The sequence below is a fragment of the Muntiacus reevesi genome, unplaced genomic scaffold (assembly GCF_963930625.1).
Source record: "Muntiacus reevesi unplaced genomic scaffold, mMunRee1.1 SCAFFOLD_31, whole genome shotgun sequence".
Classification (NCBI taxonomy): domain Eukaryota; kingdom Metazoa; phylum Chordata; class Mammalia; order Artiodactyla; family Cervidae; genus Muntiacus; species Muntiacus reevesi.
The window spans coordinates 2,076,925-2,102,349 of record NW_027078022.1 but is presented as its reverse complement, the minus strand read 5'-3'; the positions used below and the strand labels follow the sequence as shown (position 1 = coordinate 2,102,349).

The window sequence follows — 25,425 nt, the reverse complement described above, 5'->3', positions numbered from 1 at the left end:
CATTTAGACAATCTTGTTTCTAAAAATAAGTCCAAACTTGTTACGTTTTTAATGTTTGGCCTGTTTTATTTTTCAGTATTTTCAAGTGAGAACAGGGACTTGATTCCATGTTTTCAGTATTTCATTGGCTCCATATACTTATAAATATGAGAAAAATGACTAACTCAATTGTAAATTCTAGTTGATTTACTCTTATAGAAAACCTTTATCTCTATTTCTATGTGGAAAGGGTGTTATAATTAAGGTTGTGGCAATGATATAAATGTTACTGTTAAGTATACCTTAGAGGGATTTGACTAGAAGGTGCTTTTTTTAATAAATAATAAATTAGACTTAATATTTCTTGAATAAATTAGGTGTCATAAATTAGATTTTGTGTATTTATGATCTCTTTAATAGGGATTTGGGGCCAAAAAAAAGTTGAGTGAAATTTTGTTCATCAAGAAATGCTGACTGATATTCCAGGTTCTTATTTTGTTTTCACTTTGTAGTATTCTGAAACAATTGTATTTACTCTATTTTATTTCTGATTAGTTTACTCAGGCCCTCCTTCAACTCTATAACAGGTCCTACTTTCTTTCCGTGCCTGTGAGTACATCAACTTTGGCTCCAGCTTCTCCGATTCTTTTTTTTCCCCTGTAAGGTTTACTAAGCTTAATAGCAGCAGAATCTTTATAGTTATAATTTACTGATTTGAGCTACCTGTTAACCATATTTGTGGCAGTTTTTTTAATGTCCCATAACAGAAAGTTTATTTAGATCCAAAGGCATTTAATCTCATTCTGCTTGCCTTTCTTTCTGTCATTCTTTCATTCACTCACTCACTCCTTTATTTGGAAGTCATTTGCCAAGTGATTAAAGATGCATTCCAGACATTTCATTGGAATAGATGAGAGGCTGATTCTTTGCTCTAGTTGCTCACGATCTAGAGAAGGGCGACAAACAGACTGAGGGAAGGTGTATGTTATGGTGGTACCATGGGAGTAAAGGAAGACCAGCTAACTAACCGCGCAAGGGGGAAACAGGGGAAGACTCTCTTAACATTCCACTTGACTTGAAAAGCTTCAGGAAAAAAGTAAACCTAGGAATCACATAGGAAATACTAATGCACATTTTTCTTACACTATTATTTCAATAATATCTATTTTTACACAATTCCCTAGTTTTTTTAAATTATCCTCTTGACAGGCTATAGTCCACATTTGTAAATGGTATGGAAAATACCAGTCAGTAAATGATAATCCTTTCTCCACCCTTAATTGTTTGTTATAACATGCTATTATTTGTGATTTTTGCTTCCTTGCCTTATAAACTAATGGCTTTGTTTAAAATGAATGCATCCCAGTTCTGAAAATCTAATATGCATTGTTACATGTGAGTAATGCATGTTAAAAACCAGAATGTTGCAACAACCTGGAATGTGCTGAAGAAGATGAAAGACAGTGTCCCAAGTGCAGAAAAGAGATTTTCTGTGTGTTAAATTGAATACTTCGTGTCACCTAGCAAAGAGTTGGGAAACAAGGGGATTTCTGTTCCTGGTTGTGGGACACACGGGGAAGATTCGATTACCGCACTGGGTTACATGTCTTTGTTCACCATCAAATTTTGATTGTGTGTCTGATTTGTGTGTTACATTGTGTGACAGGACTCACTGTCCTCCATATGTAAGAGTAAGAAATGGCTGCTACCCTCAAGATGCTTGTGAGGATGTGGTAAAGGTAATGTACTTAAAACTCTACAGCAGTGTATAGGGGCTACCTTAGGGACACCACAATGAAGTGAATGTGTCAGTAAAGCAAGTCACACAAATTTTTTGGTTTCCCAGTGCATAAAAAAGCTATGTTTACACAGTATTTTAGCCTATTGTGTGCAATAGCATTATGTCTAACAGAAGAATGTACACATTTATTTTAAAAATACTTCATTGCTAAAAATTGCTAAGCACCCTCTGAGCCTACCATCTGAGTCATCATCTTTTTGCTGGTGGAGGGTCTTTCCTCAATGTTGAAGGTGCTGGAGGACCAAGGCAGTGATTGCTGAAGATTGGGGTAGCTATGGCAATTTTTAAAAATAAGACAAGAGTGAAGTTTGCTGTAATGATCAACTTTTCCTTTCTCAGACAATTTCTCTGTGGCATGCAATGCTGTTTGATAGCATTTTACCCACAGTAGAACTTCTTCCAAAATTGGAGTCAGTCTTCTCAAATCCTGCCACTTGTTTTATCAACTTAGTTTATGTATTAATTATAGTCTAAATCCTTTGTTGTCATTTCAGTAGCCTTCACAGCATCTTCATCAGGAGTAGATTCTCTTTCAAGAGACCAGTTTCTTTGTTTATCCGTAAGAAGCAACTTCTCATCCATTAAATATCTGTTAAATGAGATTATAACAGTTCAGTCACATCTTTAGACTCCACTTCTAATTCTAGTTCTGCTTTCTACCACATCTATAGTTACTTCCTGTACTGAAGTCATACCCCTCAAAGTCATTCATGAGGGTTGGAATCAGCTTCTTCCAAAACTCCTGTTAATGTTGATATTTTGACCTCTTCTCATGAATCATGGTGTTCTTAAAGGCATCTAGAATGGCCAGTCCTTTTCAAAAGGTTTTCAGTCATCATTACTAATTTATTTATCTCTAATAAGAAACTTTAAACAATGTCTTAATTTTTAAAGTATATAAAGAGTAAAATTCTTAGCACGATTGAATTCTAGATATGATAGTTATCTATATTATTGATTGAATTAAGCAATTTAAGTATTTTTTCTCCTTCCTATATATTTTGAAACCAGTTTCTCTTAAAATCTTTCTGTTAACACTAACAATATTTAATATATCCTAATAGTCTGAAGGTAATAATGTTTTTATATCAGTGAATTTTCACATGATGATGATCTGGAAATGCTACTTACAGTAGAAAGTTTTGAATAGTAATATATGTAGAAGAGCTTTGTAAACCGTAAAATTCTCTATAAATGTTGGTTCTTCCATTTTGCAGGAGAGATGAAGGTTTTTAATTGAAGAGTTTTCCTGACATTAAATTAAATAGTACAACTTAACATGCAGTGACCTGAGTAAACAGCTATAGAAGAACATAAACCATGATTTTGAGTCTTGAATTATTGAAAAAATTAATGAGGAAGGATAATGGAAATATATCTAATATTATTATTAATAAGGGTAAAATATTTGGAAAACATTTATCAGCAATAACAAGTTTGTCAAATACTCCTTCCTTTTAGTTAGTGTAACTTAATTAAGGCACAATTTGGAGACATTAGCAGACTTAAAACTAATCTCTCTCTGTGTACAGTATCTAATATCTGTGAGTCAGTGGAATCTCAGTCATCCTTCTGATGTGGTAAACATTTCTGAAATGTAATGTTTGTAATGACCTTCAGCAGTTTTTGAGTCTGGTTAGAATGGTTTTGTTTGGCATGTTTTTAAAAGAAAACAGAAGTGAGACTCACATGGCTGAGGTTCAGATTCTAGCCTTCCGCCTGTGTGGCCTGTGTGGATCACTTAGCCCTTTGAATTTCAGTTTGTTCCGTTGGGTCAGCTGATCTACTGGATCCATATACTCTAGAACAAAAGTCAGGATGCATCGTCTGCCTCAGGCTGATTGAAAACGTGCTCATTTATATAAGTCATGTCAAGGATTAAAAACAAAATTATATAGTTGCTTCTGTAGAAAATTAATGGAAAAATTAAAATTACATTATTATTAGGGGTTATCCTGGAAAGGGCTTCCCAGGTGGCTCAGTGGTAAAGAATCCGCCTGCAGTGCAGAAGACATAGGTTCAGTCCCTGGGTGGGGAAGATCCCCTGGAGGAGGAAATGGCAACCTACACCAGTACTCTTGCTGGGAACTCCCATGGACAGAGGAGCCCGGCAGGCTACAGACAATCTATTGGGTTGGCCAAGAATAGGATATGATCCAGCAACTGAGCACTGAGCGCTGTCCTGGAAAGCCCAGGAAGCAGTCATCTGCAGTCCTTCCTAGTTCTGACATTCTGTGTCCTGTGCATTTTCACCTGCTGTTTAAATATCGTAGACTCTAATGGAGATATCATAGATGGAGACAATTTGTTTTGAATGACTTCCCCTGTTCGGTGTGTGTTTCTTAGTAACAGTTTATATCATGATATTTATTTGCTTAGTCAATTGTAAAATGTTATGGGAGAGGTAAAGTTGATTAAACTATTCATTCTCAACTACTCTAAAAGATAAAATGAGTCGACTTATCAGAGAGTCATTCTTGTGTGTTTATGACTATTTTATGGTGGTGGTGTTCAGTTTGTATACACAGGATGATTAAAAAAAGACAAGTAAGTACTCGGTTCTTATATTTCTATGTTCTGTTGTTTTTGCTTGGCCATGCTTGATCATTATTAAGGATATTTAGTTACAACAATGTTTCTTTATACTGTCAGTGATAGTTATGTCCTTATTTATTCACTCTAGGGTCATGATCAGAGTTCAACTCTTGCTCAGCGCTCTATTGAACTGACTTTACCTAATCATCATGCATTTCATAGAGACTTACTCCGATATGCCAAGCTGATGGAGTGGCTAGAGAGTACGGATTATCGAAAATATGAGGGACTAACAAAGGTATGGATTTGACGTCAGTTACTCACTGAGTATAGAGCATTATCTTTTAGAATCGAGAGGTCGTGTGTTCAGTTCCGCAAGTGACATTTGAAGCACTGTTGTATGTTCTTAAAAAAGCAGCAAGTAGTTGAATTTCTTAGTGCTCATTAGCTATGGAGAACATTTTTTTTCTTTTTCATTTATTTTTATTCGTTGGAGGCTAATTACTTTACAATATTGTAGTGGTTTTTGCCGTACACTGACATGAATCAGCCATGGATTTACATGTGTTCCCCATCCTGATCCCCCCTCCCGCCTCCCTCTCCATCCCATCCCTCTGGGTCTTCCCAGTGCACCAGCCCTGAGCACCCGTCTCATGCATCCAGCCTGGGCTGGTGATCTCTTTCACCCTTGATAGTATACTTGTTTCAATGCTGTTCTCTCTGAACATCCCACCCTCGCCTTCTCCCACAGAGTCTAAAATTCTGGAGAACATTTATTTTATGTACTTAGATGGAGAACAGCTAAAATTTGAACTTCAGTATAGTATTAGGCCATACTGTAGCGTGAAGCATCATTTAGTTTAGTTAGTTAAATAATTATTTCCTGAGTTGCTTTATGTGCAATATAAAAACTAGAGAGTATGAAGTTATATTTTCAATGAGGCATTTGCTTTATAAGAACCTGTAATCTGTTCTTTTAAGCACATGCAGTGTGCCTCTTTATTAAGCAGACATTCCACTGTTCCAGGCACAGAGGAACATGGGTATTTCTGTTCCTGATTGTGGGACACACTAGCTGGAAAAATTGGATTATCATATTATGGTACATTTCTTTGTCACTCACCAGATTTTCACTGTGTGCCTCTTTTGTACTCACTAATCCATATGTAAGAATAAGAAGTGGCTCCCACACATGCTCCTACTTCCAGAGAGCGTCAGGTCTGCCTGGGAAGAGCAACTATCCTTAGCAGCCGGCCAGAGGTAAGTGCTGAACTGGATATGAGTTTAAATGTATAGCATGTTAGAGAAAGGAAATTCATGACCTGTAGCCACAGGAGAAAACTTCATAGAAAACATTGGACTTGACTCTTTTCCCGGGACTTTAAGAAGACCAGCCTGACTGAAGCTGAAATTCCATATTCTAGAAGAGTGAGAAGTTAGGTTGAAAAATCTGAGTCGTGAGTCCTAGCAGCATTCTTCAGACACAGGAAGAGACTTGATAGGGGAAACTAAGAACCTAATACAATAATGAGCTGAAGTGAAATCTTGGACGAAGAAGATGATAGTAGGAATAGAGATTATAAGTCACAAGAGAGAATCCCAAAACAAGGGACAGGATGGTGCCAGACTTGTGAGACGCAGAGATTAAAACAGTGATAAATACCACTTGGGCTTCCCAGGTGGCGCAATGATAAAAAAAAAATCCACCTGTCAATGTAGAAAATGCAGGCTTGATCCCTGGGTTGGAAAGATCCCCTGGAGAAGGAAATGGCAACCGACTGCAGTACCATTGCCTGGAGAATCCCGTGGAGAGAGGAGCCTGGTGGCCACAGTCCGTGGGGTCGCAGAGTGGGACACGACTGAGTGGCTGAGCACACACACACACGGATGGCCACAGCTGGACAAGAAAGAGCCATTCACACGTTCCCTTAGCAAACGCGCTGAGCATCTGCTGTGTGCTGACACTGTTGTATGCACGAAAGAGAACGGCGCTGAAGGAGACAGGCGAACACTTGCCTGTTCAGAGTACATATTCCAGTGGAGAAGGACCAACATAAAAGTCAACTTCACAGTCTGCTGGAAGGTACTGCTGAGAGCTCTAGAGAAAATAAAGCAGGGAATGCTAGGACATCAGAAAGGTTGCGGTTTCAAAAAGGGTGGTCCGAGAAGGCAACATTTGAGCACAAATTTTAAAGATAAGCAGGGGTGCGCAGTGGGAATTTCCGAGGAACGCTTTCCCAGCACAGCACAAGTGCCCCAAGGCAAGAGCAACCTGGAGCACTGGAGGAGCAACCAGGCCGTGGTGGTGGGAGCACGGCGAGTCAGGTTCAGGATGGGAGGGCGGGCGTGAGAGGTGCGGTGGGGGGCGGGGGGCGGGGCAGGGCAGATCTGGAAGGGACTGGGCACCGGTGTTGGAATTTGGTTTTTACTTGCAGAGAGATGAGGGAGGGGTGTTGATGGGCTTTGAGTAGCAGAATGACATGCTCTCATTTAGTAAACGGCCATTGTAGCAGGAACCCTTGGGCTCAGGACTCTACTGTTGTGTTGTATTCTGATTAGTTTTGAGTCAGCAGAATTCTGATTTGGAGATAGTTTACAGAAGAATATTTGCATGACTGGAATCTTTGCCTTCTGAAGTTTTAAGAGGATTAATACTGTATTTTGAATGATTAAATATTGTTACATCTTAAGAGTTTTGTGCCAACAAGTGCTTTGTCCCCTAGTGAATATTCAAATGAGTAAAATAATCAATAAGCTTTTTGCCTGATTGTGTTCTCAGTGAGTATTATTGCCGTATCTTTATATATATGTAGCGTCATGAATGTAATTTAAAGTGAAGAAGCAAGCCAGTAGCCAGTCTAGTGCTGAAGTATGGAATCATTCTCTGCTCATGGTATATTTTCAATTGACAGTATTGATGTGCTTTTTTAAATGAAATTATCTTATTTCCAAAGAATCTTGCTTTATCTTGTGTTTGAACTTGTGACAGACCATGCAGTTTTATGCCTGATAATCTAATTTGGTTGCTCAAGTGTTTTCAAAAATAGGAATCTTATTAATATGACCAAGAAAGGAATGAAAGGAAATGGAAGGAAAGGAATGAAAAAAGGAACCTGACAAATCAGTGTTTCTTTGGTAAGAAATAATAATTAAATCCAGATGCTATTTGTACTTGATCCTTTCCATGTAGTGTGTGCTAGTGGTAAAGAACCCGCCTGCCAATGCAGGAGACAGGAGATTCAGCTTCAGTGTCTGGCTCAGGAAGGTCCCCTGGAGAAGGAAATGGCAACCCACTCCAGTATTCTTGCCTGGAGAATTCCATGGACAGAGGAGCCTGGTGAGCTCTAGTCCATAGGGCTGCAAAGAGTTGAACCTGATTGAAGTGACGTAGCACTCACCTTTGTACTTGGTTATTTGTACCCAGCTCACACTTTTTGGCAGGACCAGGAAAAGCTTGTCTTCATTTCTTTAGGGAAAAGAATAACTAGGCCCTGCCCCAACTCTACTTACGGCTGAATCTAAGCAAACCCCTGATTTGGGGGTGTATGTAATTTAGAGCCTAAGGAAAATAGAGGTGCGTTGGGCATGTAATAAGCTCGGCTGCCCAGAATCCCTTCTGCCTAGCTGGGGCAGTAGAGCATGTAGAGCAGTTGAGCAGGGAGATGGTTTATCCTTGTTTAGGTAGGAACAATCTTTCCTCTCCCAATAGCCCCTTGAGGCCGACAGTCTTTAAGACTGCTCACACATTGTCTCAGCCTCAGTCCTATATTTGTAAATATAGAAAATAAAACATGGTGTTATCTGTAAGACTCTAAAGTGAGCACAAGAAAAAGTTGGAAATACTGCCTGAGATAACAGTATTTAAGCTCAAGATAGTTGGATTTTAAGTTAGGTGCTGTATACAGGATGCTAAGAGAAATACTCCCAGTGAGAAGCTTCTCTCTGAATTCAGTAAGTGAATGAGCTGGGAGTCACGCCTGTCTGTGGGCTTCCCCACCTGTGGGTTCTGTTGAGAACCTGGGGGAAGGTGTTCAGTCATTTCAATTGTATTGAAAAAGAAGGTGATTTTCAGTAGTCTGCTCAAATCACTGTTTTAAAAATAGCGACTGTTTAAATTGCTTGGGTAGTAGTGTGCACTTAGTTTGGGTATTGGAATGCAGTCTGTTATATTGAGTGAGTTGAGTAGAAATCTAATGAAGATTTTATGAATTATAAGTTGGTCAGCCATTTACATTGATTTCCAGTGATCAGTGTTTTTGTGATAATTTAAAATTCAACGAATGAGATGCTGAAAAGTGAAATAGCTGAACGAAATAGGAATAATTTTAGTGTCTGTTTAGCTTTAGATTTGCTTTTAAAGCTACACACAAAGATCACAGGAAAAAATTTCCTATTTAACTTTCCTTATGGAGAATCTGTGGGAAATGTATGTGGCATGCAAATTGGAAAAAAGAAGGCTCTATATTATGTTTCATCCAAAAATTTTTTATAAGGACATGTCTATCAATAAAATATCTAAATATATATAAATATATCTAATATATTTTTATATACTTATAAAATAACTTAAAAAAATCAATAATGAACTATGAGTCAGTATACAAATAATTTAAGTGATATACCTTTGAAAGTTACATCTGATGTTTAAAGCAAAGTAAACTGTTCTAAAACTGGATGTGTTTGAAATTGAAGTGTAGATTTCATGATAAATTTAAAAGAATAACTAGGCATAGGAGTTTTTCTGCTGCGGATTTATTTAAATTTAGTGAAACTCTACATAAGGCATTTAACATAGGATTTGGAAAAGTACATGGCCTCCCACTGTTGACTCTTTCGTCAGGGTATAAAATATTTTTGTATGATAATAAGCATAGATGATGAGGGAATGAGTTTGCATGTTAAATAATAGATGTTTTCATTTGAACTAGAATAAATTTTGTTTTTTAAAAAGAAATCATTTGATTATGAAAACTGTAAGATAAGGTAATTAAATTCTTATGAGAGTAACCTATTTGGGGCTAATTTACTACCCCATGCTGGCAAGGTATGGTAAAACTCAGTGTCCTGCTTCAGTGTCATTGATCCTGTCTGTTGGTATAATAATTTTTGAAACAGCATGGCATTATGGAAGAAGAGTTAAAAGATTCCCTTATTCTTTAGCACTGTAATTTTACCCTTAGGAAATTATTCCAAGAAAGCAGTTCATTAGAGATGAAAAGCTTGTTGTAACATTGTCTATCACAGCAAAACATCAAAACCAATTATGTAGTCTGTGTTAGGAGGTTGGTTTACTAAACTGAACATCAGCAGAGCATAATACTGTGCAGTCATTAGCATATGACCTGGAAAAGCGTGATTGTGCTGCCCCAAACACCCAGTATCGTATGAATGCAGCTATGTTTAAAATACATGAAAGGTAATGTGTAAATTACCATCGGATCATTGAAAAAGCAAGAGAGTTCCAGAAAAACATCTACTGCTGCTTTACTGACTACGCCAAAGCCTTTGACTGTGTGGATTACCAAACTGTGAAAAATTCTTCAAAAGATAGGAGTAGCAGACCACGTTATTTGCCTCTCAAGAAATCTGTATGCAGGTCAGGAAGCAACGGTTAGAACTGAACATGGAACAACAGACTGGTTCCAAATCAGGAAAGGAGTATATCAAGGTTGTATACTGTCACCCTGCTTATTTAACTTATATGCAGAGTACATCGTTTGAAATGCTGGGCTTCGTGAAGCACAAACTGGCATCAGGATTGCCAGGAGAAATATCAAAATCCTCAGATAAGCAGATGACACCAGCCTTATGGCAGAAAGTGAAGAACTAAAGAGCCTCTTGATGAAAGTGAAAGAGGAGAGTGAAAAAGTTGGCTTAAAACTCAACATTCAGAAAACTAAGATCATGGCATCTGGTCCCATCACTTCATGGCAAATAAATGGGGAGACAATGGAAGCAGTGAGAGACTTTATTTTGGGGGGCTCCAAAATCACTGCAGGTGGTGATTACAGCCATGAAATTAAAAGAGGCTTGCTCCTTGGGAGAAAAGCTATGACCAACCTAGACAGCATATTAAAAAACTGAGACATTACTTTGCCAACAAAGGTCCATTTAGTCAAGGCTATGACTTTTCCAGTAGTTATGTATGGGTGTGAGAGTTGGACTGTAAAGAAAGCTGAGCACCGAAGAATTGATGCCTTTGAACTGTGGTGTTGGAGAGGATTCTTGAGAGTCCCTCGTACAGCAAGGAGATACAACCAGTCAATCCTAAAGGAAATCAGTCCTGAATATTCATTGAAACAACTGATATTGAAGCTGAAACTCCAATACTTTGGCCACCTGATGCGTAGAAGTGACTCATTTGAAAAGACCCTGATGCTGGGAAAGATTGAAGACTGGAGGAGAAGGGGACAACAGAAGATGAGATGGCTGGATGGCATCACCGACTCAATGGACATGAGTTTGAGCAGGCTTCAGGAGCTGGTGATGGACAGGGAGGCCTGGCATGCTGCAGTCCATGGGGTTGCAAAGAGTCGTACATGACTGAGCAACTGAACTGAACTGAAAGTATAAAAGTGAAAATGTGAGTGTGATTATTCAACTTCATATTTTTACAAACTGTTAATATTATGATGCCAGTTCAGTTTTTTTAAAAGATGGAAAATAGCCTTCTTGTGTCCTATGAAATGCATCAAATATTTTCAGACCACAAAATTGAAAACAAGCACAAAGGATATGGGGGGATTGAGAAATGGAAATTGTTATACTTGTTTTATTAATGAGTATGTGTTGTTTTCACTTTTAAGAATTGCATGGATTATTTATCATGACTGTGAGAGAGAAATTAAAGATGTCTTTGAAGTTGCAAAGATCAAGATGACTGGCACAACTAAAGAAAGCAAGAAGCTTGGTAAGCTTAGGCACCTCAGTCCCCTTGTTTTCTCTTCTACTAAAAATTATTTATCTGTGACACATAATTTTAAGACTTTTTAGGCAAGGTGGAAGGAGATGCAATAGAATTAGTAAAAGAATAAATCTAATGCATTGGTTTGATTTATAGGTTTTTCATGGAACAAGTATGTCTCTAAAGCCTTATTTTTACTAATTAAAATTCTGCAGTATGTGAACTTGACAGCAATTGTATATACATGCCGTGTCTAATAAAAGTACAGCGCAGACGCGGAACCCGTAAATACGGAGGACCAACCATGGGACTTGAGCATCCATGGATTTTGGTGTCCACCACTGGTGCTGGAACCAACCCTGCACAGACACCAGGGACAGCTGTGTATAGTCACAGCAGCAGAAGTTGGCCAGGGAATGAAGTGCAGTCTGGAGAGAAAGTACTAGATTAAGAGACAGATGTTGGAAGTTCAGTTTCTGATTTCCTAAAAGACCTTTTGTACCAGTTGGAGGCAAGTCTGTGATCTCTTAAGTCATTGCACTCCACAGGGAAGTGAAGTGATGCCTGGCTTCTTACTTGTCACTGGCTATTTTGAATCAAAAAGAAAGTTGCTAAGTGTTTTCTCCCCTGTGAAGGGGCTGTAAAAATGTCACCAAAATTTCTCCTGTAATTATACTTTATTTTTCCAAAGAGTTATTTTTGAAACAAGAGGGGTTTTTGTTGCTTCTAAATATGTTAAATAAACAAAAAACTTGATTTAAAAGGATAACCAGTGAAAGTATCAAGTTGCAAGGAAATGATTTGCCACGGCCACGTTCTGCTCTTGCATGTACCCATCTCTGGACTTTCTGGATGGAGTTCTGTGCCTGTCGGAGTCAGAACCTGGCCTTAAATGGCTACAGTGTGTCCTCTGTGTCTGCATAGCTCCCCTTTAGAACCATGAGTGTAGCATTTGCTTGTTGAAAGGAGCCTGTGCCCTGATTGAAATTGATAGCTCGTCTTTCCATTCTTTTCTTTAGGACAAAGAAGACTATCTTTAGTAGTGGGTAATTATTTTGTGATTCACTGGTTTGTGGTTTGTTTTTGTTTTTAATACAACACTAATATATTGGTGATACTAGTTCCGATTTTTTTAATGGTTTGAATCTGTGTATTGCACTTTGGTAAAGATACTGATAAAAATATTGGGACAATAGGCTTTTGGAAACAGAAATGCTAACTCATCCTAAAGGTTACTTGTTCTTAAACGGTGTGTTTATATCCTTGTTAATGTTTCACCATGGATATGTTAAATTGAAGAAGGAATTCATAGGGCCTGGACTCCCATCTCAGGCCTGTCCGTGCTGATCCTGCTCGGCTGCCTCTCCAGTGGACTCTGAACTCTCTGCTTAGTGCCTGTGGGAACGACAATGGAAGGATAAGACCCCCTCCAGACAGGGGAATCTTGAAGATCACATCCAGGTTGCTCATTGCCTAAGAGGAAGCATACCGTAATCACCCCTGTCTCCGGACAGGTCATAAACTTTTCCTGTATCTATCAGGATGTAATCACAGGCTTATCGATTATTAACTGGTTGGAATGTAACTCCAGGCTTATTGACTATTGACTGTTTGAACACACAACACTTGAATGATGGGGTTATTGTAGTTGTATTTACCCTACCTTTGTTTATGTAAGTCTCAACGGAATTGAGGTGGTGGGTTTGGACACGTACACATGGGGTAGGTGGTGGGGTTTGGACACGTACACATGGGGTAGGTGGTGGATTTGGACACGAACACATGGGGTATAAAAGATTTTCACAAATGCTGGACGGGGTTCTTGGCTAAGAGGAGACTCTGCCTTGGGCCCGCCGGTGTAATAAACTGCACTCCACTATCTGCATTGTCCTTCTGAGTGAGTCTGTTTCCCGGAAAGCGTGGCTATAACAAAATCAGTTTTTCTTTTTAGTAAACAACATATTAATACAGTTACATGTTTAATGTTTTCATTTAGTATATTTGTCATCACTTGCTACTGCAGTAAAAGGGAAATCTTTCTAAAACTACCTCCTTGGGAGGTTATTAATGCCCCTGTCATAATATTAATTTATCAAGCTTAAGATTCTCATTGAGATAAATGACATAATTGGAATATAATTTAAATCAAATACAATACTATCTTAATGGTATCATTGCATTAACCTAAAACCTTAATTTTTTTTCTTATTTTTTGAAATTCTTAAATTATCTTGTTAAAAAATTTTTAATTAACCTAAGACAAGTTTAGAAGATACTTTTAAAACAGGGTTAAAATTACATCTCTCGTATGTATCCATTAAGTAGTAAGAAATAGGAGAGTAACCAAAAAATTATAGTTTCTATTACTTTGATGTTATCAGTTACAAGAAAGGAAGAACTAAATAATAAACAGAATTCAGAGAATAAAAACTATTTTGTTCATCTTTGAAAATGTAGCTTGTTGGTCAACATTTAAAAATAAATTTCAAGTTAAATACAAATGACTTCAGAAGTTCTAAATAGATAGAATGTAAACTTTTTAAAGATACCTTTTCAAGGATTCGAATTATGTTTAAATCAGTTCTTAATAGTAATTACAGTTAAAAGAGAAACCTAAAATTTGGGGAAGGTAAATTTTCAATGGATCAAAATTAAGGAATTATGAATAAAATTTTAAATTTGTTTTGTTTTTTCCTTGCTCTGAAAATGCTGCATCCGAGATACTAATAAAAATAGAAAGTCAGTGGCGGGCGGTTAAAAAAAAAAAAGAATAGAAAGTCAGATTGAATGTATTTTACAAAAGGAAATTGTGTATAGTCATAGAGATTCAGGGGAATTCTCTCTTTTTGAACCATTCTTTACTCAAGTCTTTAACATCTACTTAGTTTAGATAATTTAAAACAACGTTAAAATGCCAGTAAAGCACTTTTTCTTTGTGGTAAGGTTTTTATAAAACCTTTGCCTTTCTAAGGTCAGAAGGTTACCCTGATACTCTCAGAGGTGTGGGATTGTCCTCCCGAGATTGATACTTTGGTGTTTTGTTTTTCTTCTGTATTCCTCAGATGTACTGAGTGAAAAGACAGGCAAAGGATATCTAGTAATAATTTTTTAAATTGCCCATTTTTTTTCTTTTTACTACTAAGATAAAACACACAAGTATTAGTTGAGTCCATTTACATAATAACTTCCTTATCTTTAGTAATCCAAAACTTAAAAAATGATATGCCAAACACATTTTTTTCAGTGTTTCTCCACTGAAATTAAGAAATCTTGTTGACTCCAAAGGGAGTCTTGAACACAAGACTACATTCAGTCCTGAGTAGAAGATTCATTCAGTAAATGTTTATTAATTACCTATTACATGATAATTGCTGCTCGATACTGAGAATGCAGCAATGAGCAAAGACCCTACCCTCTTGGTGCTTGTACTCTAGCAGAAATTGTTTAAGGATATTTAAAATTTACCAGAATATTGTTACTTCTTGCTGATAAATAATATAGACTTTTTTATGAGCCCAAATAGAGCACTAGTAGTATTTATTAACTACTTTAAAAAAAGAAAACTATATGCAGAATTAGGCTTTGCTCTGAAACTGGTGAACTTAGTAGAGCGACACCTTAAGATCGCCAGCAGGTACTGTTCAGATTGACAAGCTAGTGGCTCCAGTGCATCCCCCGCTCCTGGTTGCTGTGTGTCCAGCCTTATCATTTCATATTCCTTTAAACTTCAGGCAGACAAGGCTAGGAAGATTGACATGTTTTTGGTGTGGCAAATTAGTAGTTTATACTCGAGCTTTTGCCTAGCAATAGCAACTATCACTATCCCTGTTTGGCAGGAGTTGACACCTTGTTTTCCGTTTCTTAAATATTTCTAGAGTTATATTCATTAATTTTCTGTTTTATTCTATAATTTCTTTCTTTGCCATTCAAGTTAGATTCTCATTTGGGTTTAGAATGTTTCACAAAACGATCTCTACAATTGATCTAACAAATACTAAAGAGAGGTTTTAGATAAAGGAAATGCCAAATGACCCTGAAAGAACTCCAATTCCCACATTAGACCTGTCTCTCAGCTTTACCCTTCTACCTACCCATCTCCCAATAATTAGTGTTTTGATACATGTGTTTTATTCTCAGTGTTCACAGAGCCAGCTAAGTTACTAAACAGTTTAGCTTATTATTTCTAAAATGGTTTTAAAACTCCACTCATAATTTTTTTTATCAGAGGGAGTATAAAATTATTTAGTACAGTGGAGATTCCTTCCAAGAGCTTTCAGTGAATACAGGATTGTTAATGCATTTAATGTATAAATGTGCAAGTTCATTCTATTAAATTTTCACTGTATTAAATTATTTACTTGAACTCTGTTTTCTTCAGAAATCAGAACTTGGAAGTGTAGTCTTTAAATTTAAGTACATCAGCTTAGGAGACTTAAAAGTGTGGGGGAGGTTTACAAATGTAGATATTTTTACCTGAATATTTGCATCAAATAGTACATTAAAAGACTAGTAAAGGTTTTTCTGTCATGTAATTTCTCAAGCAGTAGCTGACCAACTAAACATATGTTGCCTCTCTCGTTGCTTGGTGCTCCTGGTTCTTTGCATGTGTCTTTTCAACTAGAGCTTTAACTTCCTCTTGTGCGCGGTTTGTGCAGATTGCAGCTTGCTAACTTGTCTTTGTCTGTGACGCTTGCAGCCTAACCCGTCGCAGCCACACTGCCTGGAAAGGCAGTGCTGTCAGACGGGAAGCCGAGAGTGGGCGTGCTCGGCGTGTCAGCAGGTGCTCTCAGTGCGTGTGTGTGTCTAGGAGCCAGTCGTTCATCCTGGAGAAGCTGCGCCAGAAACACTGCTTGCTCTGGGTTGCCAGGGTTTGGCCAGAAAGAAAACCAACAGAAAGGAAGTGGGATGACTGCATCCAAGAAATGTGTGGCATGGTTAAACATGTATGGTGGGTAGTCAGAAACTTATAAAAAGTCTTAACCGTTATACTTTTGTTTTCAGGCTGTGTTTAGAAACTATAAAATTTCTTGTACGTATGGTCAGATTTTGCATAATGAAACCAAAGTTTGTCTCTAACTAACTGTATATCATATTTGTTGTTGTTATTTTTTACTTTACATATACAAATATGATTTGTATATCATATTTTTTATCACTTATTTTATTATTTGTCCCTTCTGACCATCAGTGAATAATACAGGTTTAGCTGAGAAATAGTCAAGAAGAATAAAAATGTTTTACTGTTTAAATTTAATTCTGAATAGAAACATCACATTTTCTTGTAAAAATAGAATCCTTTAATAGTTTGGTGTATGTAGGATATTGTGCAGACATATTGTTCTCATTTTTCCTCATAGCTATGATAGATACCTATGTTTATACCTAAACTCAGATGTCCCATATTAATATAGTTAACTATGTATGTGTTATGTTAGTTGTATTTTAAATACAACAAATATTCAGGGTTTTGTTTTTGTTGTTTTTTTTTTCTCTCTTCATTTTGTTTAGTTTTTAAAAGAACTTTAATCAATTCACTTGCTGAAAAAACAGGAGTGTCTGAGTTCAGGAATGTATTAAGTTGAGTCATGTGTAATTGACGTTTTTAGTAGGACAAGATTAATTGAGTGTTGGTAGTTTCATGTGGTTCAGCCTAATATGTTGATTCAATGTAGAGGCAAATAATATTGGAATATGGCAGTTTTTTTCTAGAAATACAATCATTATGTTAGCTAGTATTCTAGGGGGTCAGTGACTTTCATCCATAGTCATGTCTTCTGAGTGGAAAAGAACTCCTCATCTACTTTTGAAAAATCATCAGACAACTGTGATGAGAGTGGGCAGGGCACAGTGTGATCTCTAAGATCCCTTTCAGTCTTATTCTGTGATTCTGTATGATTTCACCTATCTTTACATAGGCTCAGAAGTAGAACACAAATCTTAATGAAAGAGGAAGACACTCTACATCCTCTTCATGTGGCAGAGTTGTGCCCTAACCCATATGAGCCCCAGAAGAGCAGGACAGCAGAAGGGAGCCCTGATGGATGCCATGAACCTTTCATTCGTGAAGGTCACAGCTTTTAAAGGTTTATCATTTCCCAGGTCTTCACGGGAGTTCCGGGAAATTAACCGGGTCTACTTCCAGTCTAAATAAGCTCAGTGTTCAGAGCTCCGGGAACCGCCGGTCTCAGTCATCTTCCTTGCTGGACATGGGAGACATGTCGGCCTCTGATCTCGATGTTGCCGACAGAGCCAGATTTGATAAGGTAAGATAAAATGACGCATGTTTCTTAAACATTACTGTCAGTTTTCTAGCACCAGTTTGTTACTGCTTTAATTGTGTTCAAAGATTTGGGCTCTATTGACTCTTTTAATTAACCGTGTCTTACTTTCCATTTCTGAATCTAAAAAAAAAAAAAAAATAACTGGTCAAATGGCAACTGAAATGTGATTCATCAATTAAATGACATAACAGCTTTATTAAAATTTGTTTTAAATCATAAAGAGCTTGCATTGTCAATCCAGTTATTTGAGTGACTACAAAGAGGAAACAAGTTTTATGAAGCTAAATTGTTTAAATAAAGTTTTATCACTCTGTTCCTCTTTCCAGATTCCAAGTGAGTAATTGTTGTCAGTTTTGTTTTAGGTATGTTCTGACCCTCTTATGCCTCATTAGTACTGCATTGTCCTGTCAATCTTGGAAGTATTTGTTTGGGGGATTCTATTAAGATTATAGATAAAGCTTCCCTGGTTGCTGCAGAAAAGTGATTAAATGTGGAATGTTATTTTAAGCGTTTTGTTCAGTTCTTTGTAGAATCATTTTGGTTTTCTTCAGATCTTTGAACAGGTACTGAGTGAACTGGAGCCCCTGTGTCTGGCAGAACAAGACTTCATAAGTAAATTTTTCAAACTACAGCAGCATCAGAGTATGCCTGGAACTGTGGTATGGGTGACATTTATTTACTAGCGCATATTTATGATCTGTATCATAATTAGCATAATCATTATATTGTCATAATTTTAATATCAGAACAGAAAAAATTTACATTGTAAGGATTTTTTAAATAATTTTTATCATATAAGATAATAAAAAAAAGGATAGTGTTTGGGCATCTAATCTAATATTCTAGACTATCTTAGGCCTAAACATTCTCCAAATTGATGAGTGGGGGACATGTCTGAGTTTACTTGGCAAAAAATATTTTTAAAAAGCAAATTTATTGTTTTAGTGATCAAGAAAAAGTAAATAGAATTAAAAAATTAAAATGATGTTTTAATGTATATTTGTTGTTATTTAGTCACTAAGTCGTGTCTGACTCTTTGCAACCCCGTGGACTGTAGCCCACCAGGTTTCTCTCTCCATGGGATTCCCCAGGCAAGAATACTGGAGTGGATTGCCAGTTCCTTCACCAGGGGATCTTCCCAACCCAGGAATTGAACCCGTGGCTCCTGCATTGGCAGGCAGATTTCTTTCCTGCTGAGCCACCAGGGAAGCCCCCATGGTCTTAAAAAATAAATGAAAGCAAGCAAGAGAAAAATGGTGAGCCTCAAATCAGAATCTTTCTTATGGCTTTCTTACTATGAGACTGAGAGAGTAACAGGCGGGAAGGCCAGGGGTCTCCAAATGGAGGAATGAGGCTGTAAGTGCCAGACATTTTTATCTCTCCTAACCGGCAGAAAAGAACAAACCAGCGATCTGTTTTTCCTTCTCTATACAAAATTAAAAGGAGGTTTCTCCTAACATTCTGTGTGGCCATGACACCTGGTCTCACCTAAAGCTAACTACTCCCAAACCTTGAGTTAACCAATACATTTCTTTTTCGTTTGGAAATGTTGTCTCAAGCTATGTTAATGAACCCCAGACTCCATCTTCAAGTTGGTTCCCCCAAAGGGCCTAACTTAACTTGTTCAGGTATTGTTCCCCTAATCTATGTAAACGAAACTATTTGTTGGTACAAGATGCAAGTCAATAGTTTTATGGCCTGGGATGAATTATCTGGTGCCATTCTAGATTTTATGACATTCCTTTCTTTTCATTAACAGACTGTGAGTGACTATATACCATACAGCTAAAGACTAGGAGGGGGGTACTCTTTTGCCCCCTTCTGATGCCTATGTCAGAAGCTTTGTCTATCTCCTTTATACTTTAATAAAACTTTATTACACAAAAGCTCTGAGCGATCCAGCCTCATCTCTGGCCCCGGATTGAATTCGTCTCCTCCGGAGGCCAAGAATCCCGCGTCTTATCGTTCAGCAACAACCTTTCAAGACCATAAACTAATTATTTAATCCCTACTTTTCCTCATCTATGTAATGGGTATAATAATGCCTATTGAACATGGCTCTCTGGTGGCATAAATGTAAGAAAATAAAATGAGCCATTTGCTAGAGTATTTTAAAGAACTTAAAAACACAATGCAAATCGAGTGATTTTTTTTAAAATTAAGATGATCTTTAAAAGAACTAACATATAAAAACAGTGCTCAAAATTAAGTCTTTCAGATGGTTAGGGGGTTTGTTCTTGTAGATGGTAATTGCTAGTAAATTTGTTAGTTTCTGTAAGAACTTCTGACAGCATTTTTTATGCTCAAGTTTTATTAGGATGATTAATTTTATTACAATGATTTTAATTTTCAAAATTCTCCCTTGAACATGTCCCTAGATATTTTCAGCTTTTTATTAAATTGTCCCCTCGTTCCTGCACTCCCTCTGAGTCTCCTCTACCTTTCTCTCCCGCCCCACCCCCCCCCAAATGTGCTCACAAGCAAACACAGCTTCTCATTCTCAGATAAAATCTGAAAACAAAGCTTCTCCTGAACATTCTGAAGCAACATGTTAAATTATATAATTTCATTGATAATACTACCTTTAAAAATCATTATTTCTCATCATACATTCTCTCCTAAGAATTTGGAGACTGAGCAGGCTATTGCTATATAAACTAAACTCTTCAATTTGTTAGCCTTTTATTATGTAAAGTATCTGAATAATTTTTGCAGACTGAAGCAGAGGACACAGATGGAGGAACTTTGTCACAGCAACATAATGCTGGCACATCGCTGCCTGTTTCATCTGAGTATGTGTTTGTTACTATCTGTTGTTTATTGTGAAAAAAAAGTAAACTTTCAATTGAGCAGGAAGGAATGCTGCCCAGTGAGGAGTCCAGATTACTGTCCATAGCTGACAACACTCAGAGCACCGATCTGTGTGCCCAGTGTGTTACAGAGCTTCTCAATGAAGTAAACTTGGTCCCCTTTATAGCTCTTTGGCTTTTCTTTGCTCTTGTAATCACACAAATGCAGTCAATTTTGATGTTTGCTGGTAGGAAGTTGCATTTGAATTGTAGTGTATTTCTCAGAAATCACAAAGCACATTTCAGGACCCAGTTCTACAAAGGACGTTATTTTGAGTGATAAAAATGCAACCTCAAAAAAATATGTTTATGTTGGAAACCACTCTAGAATAATTAACTATTTGGACAGTGTTAGTTGATATATCAAATTTTAGTCATTTGTGTATACCGAGTGGATTAAAGTTAAAGGTAAATGCACCTGAAGCTTGTACTAACTATTCTGTTTTGTATTTCTGAACAGGAAAGATATGATCCGCCAGATGATGATTAAAATATTTCGCTGCATTGAGCCAGAACTGAACAACTTGATTGCATTAGGAGACAAAATCGATAGCTTTAACTCCCTTGACATGCTAGTCAAAATGAGTCGCCATGTGTGGACTGCACAGAACGTGGACCCCGCTTCTTTTCTGAGCACTACACTGGGAAATGTTTTGGTGACTGTCAAAAGGAACTTTGACAAATGTATTGTAAGTTGGGTATTTTTTTTTTCAGTAACTTAGAACTCTTAACCATTGCAGAGTATCTGTGTGTGTGTGTGTGTGTCTGTGTGTGTGTGTGTGTGTGTGTGTGTGTGTGTGTGTTTCAAAGACTTCTGGCTTCCCACCAGGGGACCTACTGTTCCTATCCCCACGCCTTGCAGCAGGGTATTGGCTGCAGTGTCCAGGAGCAGGCTAGTGCCAAGTTGTGTCCCGTCTACACTGTGAACCATGGCCAGTCCTGGAGTGGCTGACACAGAGGCAGCAGCGATTACACCCGAGATCCACTAAGTAACTGAAATCCCAGGTGACCAATTAGTGACCATAGATTTAATGAAGCAACTGAAACTTGAATTTATTGTTTTTCTTCTTTTAATATATCACAATAGGGTAATTAATATTTGGGTTATTTTAATTGATTAAAGTATTTTTTTCAGTTCAATAGCTTTAATCATATTGCTTTAAGAATAAATTGTTCTTATGACAACTTTTGGTAGTTATCATTTTTCTCCTAATAGGGAAAAAAATCATTAACTTTATTTTTCCTGTTAGGTTTTGGTAAGCTGATAGATATGAAGAGGATTGGGCCAGGTTCTAAAAAGAGTTTCATTTTATGAATATATTTAGTATTAATATGTAAAAATAGGTATTTATCATCTGAATTATTCTACTATGTAACCTCTAAGTTAAATCCAGTGCTTGAATAGCCATAGAATAATGAGTGAGTGAAAGTCACTCAGTCATGTTTGAGTCTTTGTGACCCCATGGTCTGTAGTTTGCCAGACTCCTCTGTCCATGGAATTATCCAGGCAAGAATACTGGAGTGGGTAGCCATTCCCTCCAGGGGATCTTCCCAACCCAGGGATTGAACCCAGGTCTCTCGCTTTGCAGGCAGATTCTTTACCGGCTGAGCCACCAGGGAAGCCCATAGAATAATGAGAGAATAATAAAAATATTAAGGGTGATTAAAATCCACTTCATCTTTTATACTTTTTAAAAATAATGCTTACTGATTTCTGAAAGTTTAAAAGCCATCCGTAGAAACGTAAATGTCACCTCAACAGACTTGTTAACCCTCCTTCCCCACCAAATGATTGCACTGGCATTTGAAATATTATGAAATTTGGCCACTTATCCTCTTCCCTGCCCAGCTTTCTTCAGAAGTGATGATAAACCTGTAAGGTCTGATTGTAAGCTGATTGCCAAAAAGAAAATAAAGAATTACTAAAGTCTAAGATAGTGAGTCCCATGTGACATAGAATAAGAATAGCTAGAACATTAACCATGAGAACACTGTACATTTTTAGAATATGAAGATTTTCTTGCTCTTATCAGTGAATAAAGCTAGTATATAAAACTTTAATATAATACCTCTCAATCCAGTTGAATGTAATTGTTAGAAGTGTAAGATATAATAGTGTCAGGGAGATGTAGACATGGGTTCAAATGAAGTGCTTAGCACATTGCCTGGTACAGAATAAGAGCTTGTAACTAATTGCTTGTAATGGTGATGATGATGATGATGATGATGACAGTAATGAAAGTGAAAGTAAAGTCGCTTAGTCGTGACCGACTCTCTGCGACCCCATGGACTGTAGCCTACCATGCTCCTCCGTCCATGGGATTTTCCAGGCCAGAGTACTGGAGTGGGTTGCCATTTCCTTCTCCAGGGGATCATCCCGACCCAGGGATCGAACCCAGGTTTCCCACATTGTAGGCAGATGCTTTACCATCTGAGTCACCAGGGAACAATAGTGGTAATTAGTAATAGTTTGCTGAAGAATGTTCGTGTTCCTCTCAAAACTGGGAAGTGAAGAAATTTAGTTAAATTAACCTAGACAAAGGTATAAAGTCGTGTTTTTTCCCTAAATTGCATGTATTTCTAAAAGATGGACCTTGTCACTAAAGGGAAGAGGATGGTTCCTTCTGTTGGTTATCATCAATCTGTTTCTTAATTTAAATCAAGTCTTTTCACAGTGTCGTCAGTTGTGTGTGCTCAGTAAGTGTTACATGTTTTTGGTACTTGGGACAAGATCTGGACCTAAAGCATACCTTGAAAGAGTAGTGAATGGTTCTCTGTGTATTGAGCCAAAGAATGAATGTCAGACAACTGCAGAAAGTGGAATAGATGGTATCTGAGTTTAGTACTTTCATCTGGTGGCCAAGCCCAAAGTGTTCTTCAAGGAACGGGGCTAAAAAGATTAGCCTGCCAAGAACTAGGGATAAAATTAGAAACATATCAAGTACTACCAAGCTGGACACTGCACTCCAGTACATTTCTTACCTGCATTTACTTTGCTTTTCAGGATTCCTCACACTACAGTGATGTGGTTTTGTACCCTTTAACCTTTGAAAATGGTATGATCTGGGTGTCTCTGCCTCATTGTATAGTCTTGCCTTCTTTGTCATAGATTAATTAACCGTATAAGGATGGGTTTATTCCTGGGCGCTCTGTTCTGTTAATGTACATGTCTGTTTTTGTACCAGTACCATATTGTTTGATGACTGTAACTTTGTAGTATAGTTTGAAATCAGGGAGCATAATACCTCTGATTTTGTTCTTCTTTCTTGAGCTTGCCTTGGCATTACGATCTTTTGTGTTTCCATACAGGTTTTAGAATGATTTGTCCAATTTGGATTCCTTTTATTTATTTTTCCTGTCTGATTGCTATGTCTAGGACTTCCAATACCATATTGAACAAAAGAACGGTTACTTTTCTAATCTCTACATGTCATATGGTTTTCAGGTTATACCCCCAGAATCTCAGCACAATGAAATTTTAGGTAGGAGTTGAAAATGACTCAACACTTGGGCAGTGTACTTCTTACTGGGAATAGAACTAGATCCCCTGGAAGTACACAGAATCATAATTGATTATTTTGAACCAAAGTGACTATGTTCTGTCTATATGTCTATTTGTTGCTTTGTATCCATCTTACACAAGTACTTTGCTATACTGATTTAGAGTGAATGACTAATAGGTACATGGAAAACTATATAATGCAAATCCACAGTAGAAGTACCTGTTCTCCTCTGTGCTCATACCCCCAAAACATAGAACTTCTCTATCCAAACAAATTTTAGGCTGATGAGATTTGGAAATGGTTGTGGTTCTCAACTTGACTATATAGACACCAACCAGAAATAATCTTGAGAGATCCTGTGTGTGCTCTGGTATCTGCTCTGCCCCAAAGTGGGCAATCATTATATACTTACCTTTTATAAATGATAGAAGTGTTCATTGGTTGTTTTTACTTGAAACAAAGACCTGAGGTTCACAAGCTTTGAGTGCATTTTGTTTTGAATAATTTGGATTTTTTCCCTTGATTTTAGTTCCTTCAATGATATCTATGTACTTTTTAATCTCTGGAAATAGTTTTTCATAGTTATCCATATTGTGTTAATCTTTGATTAGTACATGTCCGAAATGTTCTAGGTATTAAATTACATCATGCCTTTGTGGTATATATATTTACTTTTAATTGTACGTTGTTTCTAAGTTGCTTAGCTATTTTTCTCCCTTGCTTTCTGCCTAACTTTAGAGTAACCAAATAAGGCAAATGGAAGAAGTAAAGATCTCAAAGAAGAGTAAAGTAGGAATTCTCCCGTTTGTTGCTGAATTTGAAGAATTTGCTGGACTCGCAGAATCAATCTTTAAAAATGCTGAGTGTCGTGGAGATCTAGATAAAGCATATACTAAACTTATCAGAGGAGTATTTGTTAATGGTAAACTTTTGTTACATTATGAAGAAGTTTTTGGTGGTGGTTTTCCTTATTTCTGGTGTTTTTGGTCAGTTGTTTTCATTATTTCTGATTAAGTTAGAAGTTGGGAGACAGATGTGTTCATTATTTTCCATAGTCTCTAGTCTTTTTTAAGTTTTCTGAAATTAAAGATTTCTTAAATTTGGGACTTCTCTGGTGGTCCAGTGGCTAAGACTCCACACTCCCAATGTGGAGAACCTGGGTTCAATCCCTGGTCAGGGAACCAGATCCCACATGCAGCGATGAAGTCCTGGCACAAGTAAATAAAAAAATATATATATATATTAAAAATAATAATAATAATGATAAAGATTTCTTAAATTTGAAAAACAGTGTGTAAAACCCTTTTGTATTTACCAGGAACTACTTATATTTTAGGGTTCATATGGGCTATCAGTATGCAAAGTTGAAATTCATTTTTTAAACACAAAAATGACCTTGTGGATTACATTCGCATTTTAGCAAGAGTCTTCTTGAGCTGATCAACAGTGATGTCTGTATGTGTGTGTGCTTAGTCAGTCAGTCATGTCCGACTCTTTGCAACACCATGGACTGTAGCCCACCAGGCTCCTCTGTCCATGGGATTCTCCAGGCAAGAATACTGGCACGGGTTGC

General features: G+C 37.3%; 1 protein-coding gene and 1 non-coding gene across 2 annotated transcripts in view; both read left to right on the top strand.

The window, feature by feature from the left end:
- Positions 1 to 24,728, top strand: part of LOC136155404 (exocyst complex component 1-like) — a 28,243-nt gene extending 3,515 nt beyond the window's left edge. Inside the window, exons 5-15 of the mRNA XM_065917143.1 lie at positions 567 to 638; positions 4,464 to 4,613; positions 5,487 to 5,575; positions 11,122 to 11,225; positions 12,239 to 12,265; positions 17,319 to 17,482; positions 18,052 to 18,159; positions 20,216 to 20,292; positions 20,810 to 21,038; positions 23,354 to 23,405; positions 24,591 to 24,728. Coding sequence (XP_065773215.1) covers positions 567 to 638; positions 4,464 to 4,613; positions 5,487 to 5,575; positions 11,122 to 11,225; positions 12,239 to 12,265; positions 17,319 to 17,482; positions 18,052 to 18,159; positions 20,216 to 20,292; positions 20,810 to 21,038; positions 23,354 to 23,405; positions 24,591 to 24,595 — 1,077 coding nt within the window. The 3' untranslated portion in view covers positions 24,596 to 24,728. The remainder of the gene's footprint in view (positions 1 to 566; positions 639 to 4,463; positions 4,614 to 5,486; positions 5,576 to 11,121; positions 11,226 to 12,238; positions 12,266 to 17,318; positions 17,483 to 18,051; positions 18,160 to 20,215; positions 20,293 to 20,809; positions 21,039 to 23,353; positions 23,406 to 24,590) is intronic.
- A 232-nt stretch (positions 24,729 to 24,960) lies between these two features.
- On the top strand, positions 24,961 to 25,033 carry TRNAG-CCC (transfer RNA glycine (anticodon CCC)). Its single transcript has one exon. It is a non-coding gene; the product is annotated as a tRNA-Gly (tRNA).
- The last annotated feature ends 392 nt before the right edge of the window (positions 25,034 to 25,425 follow it).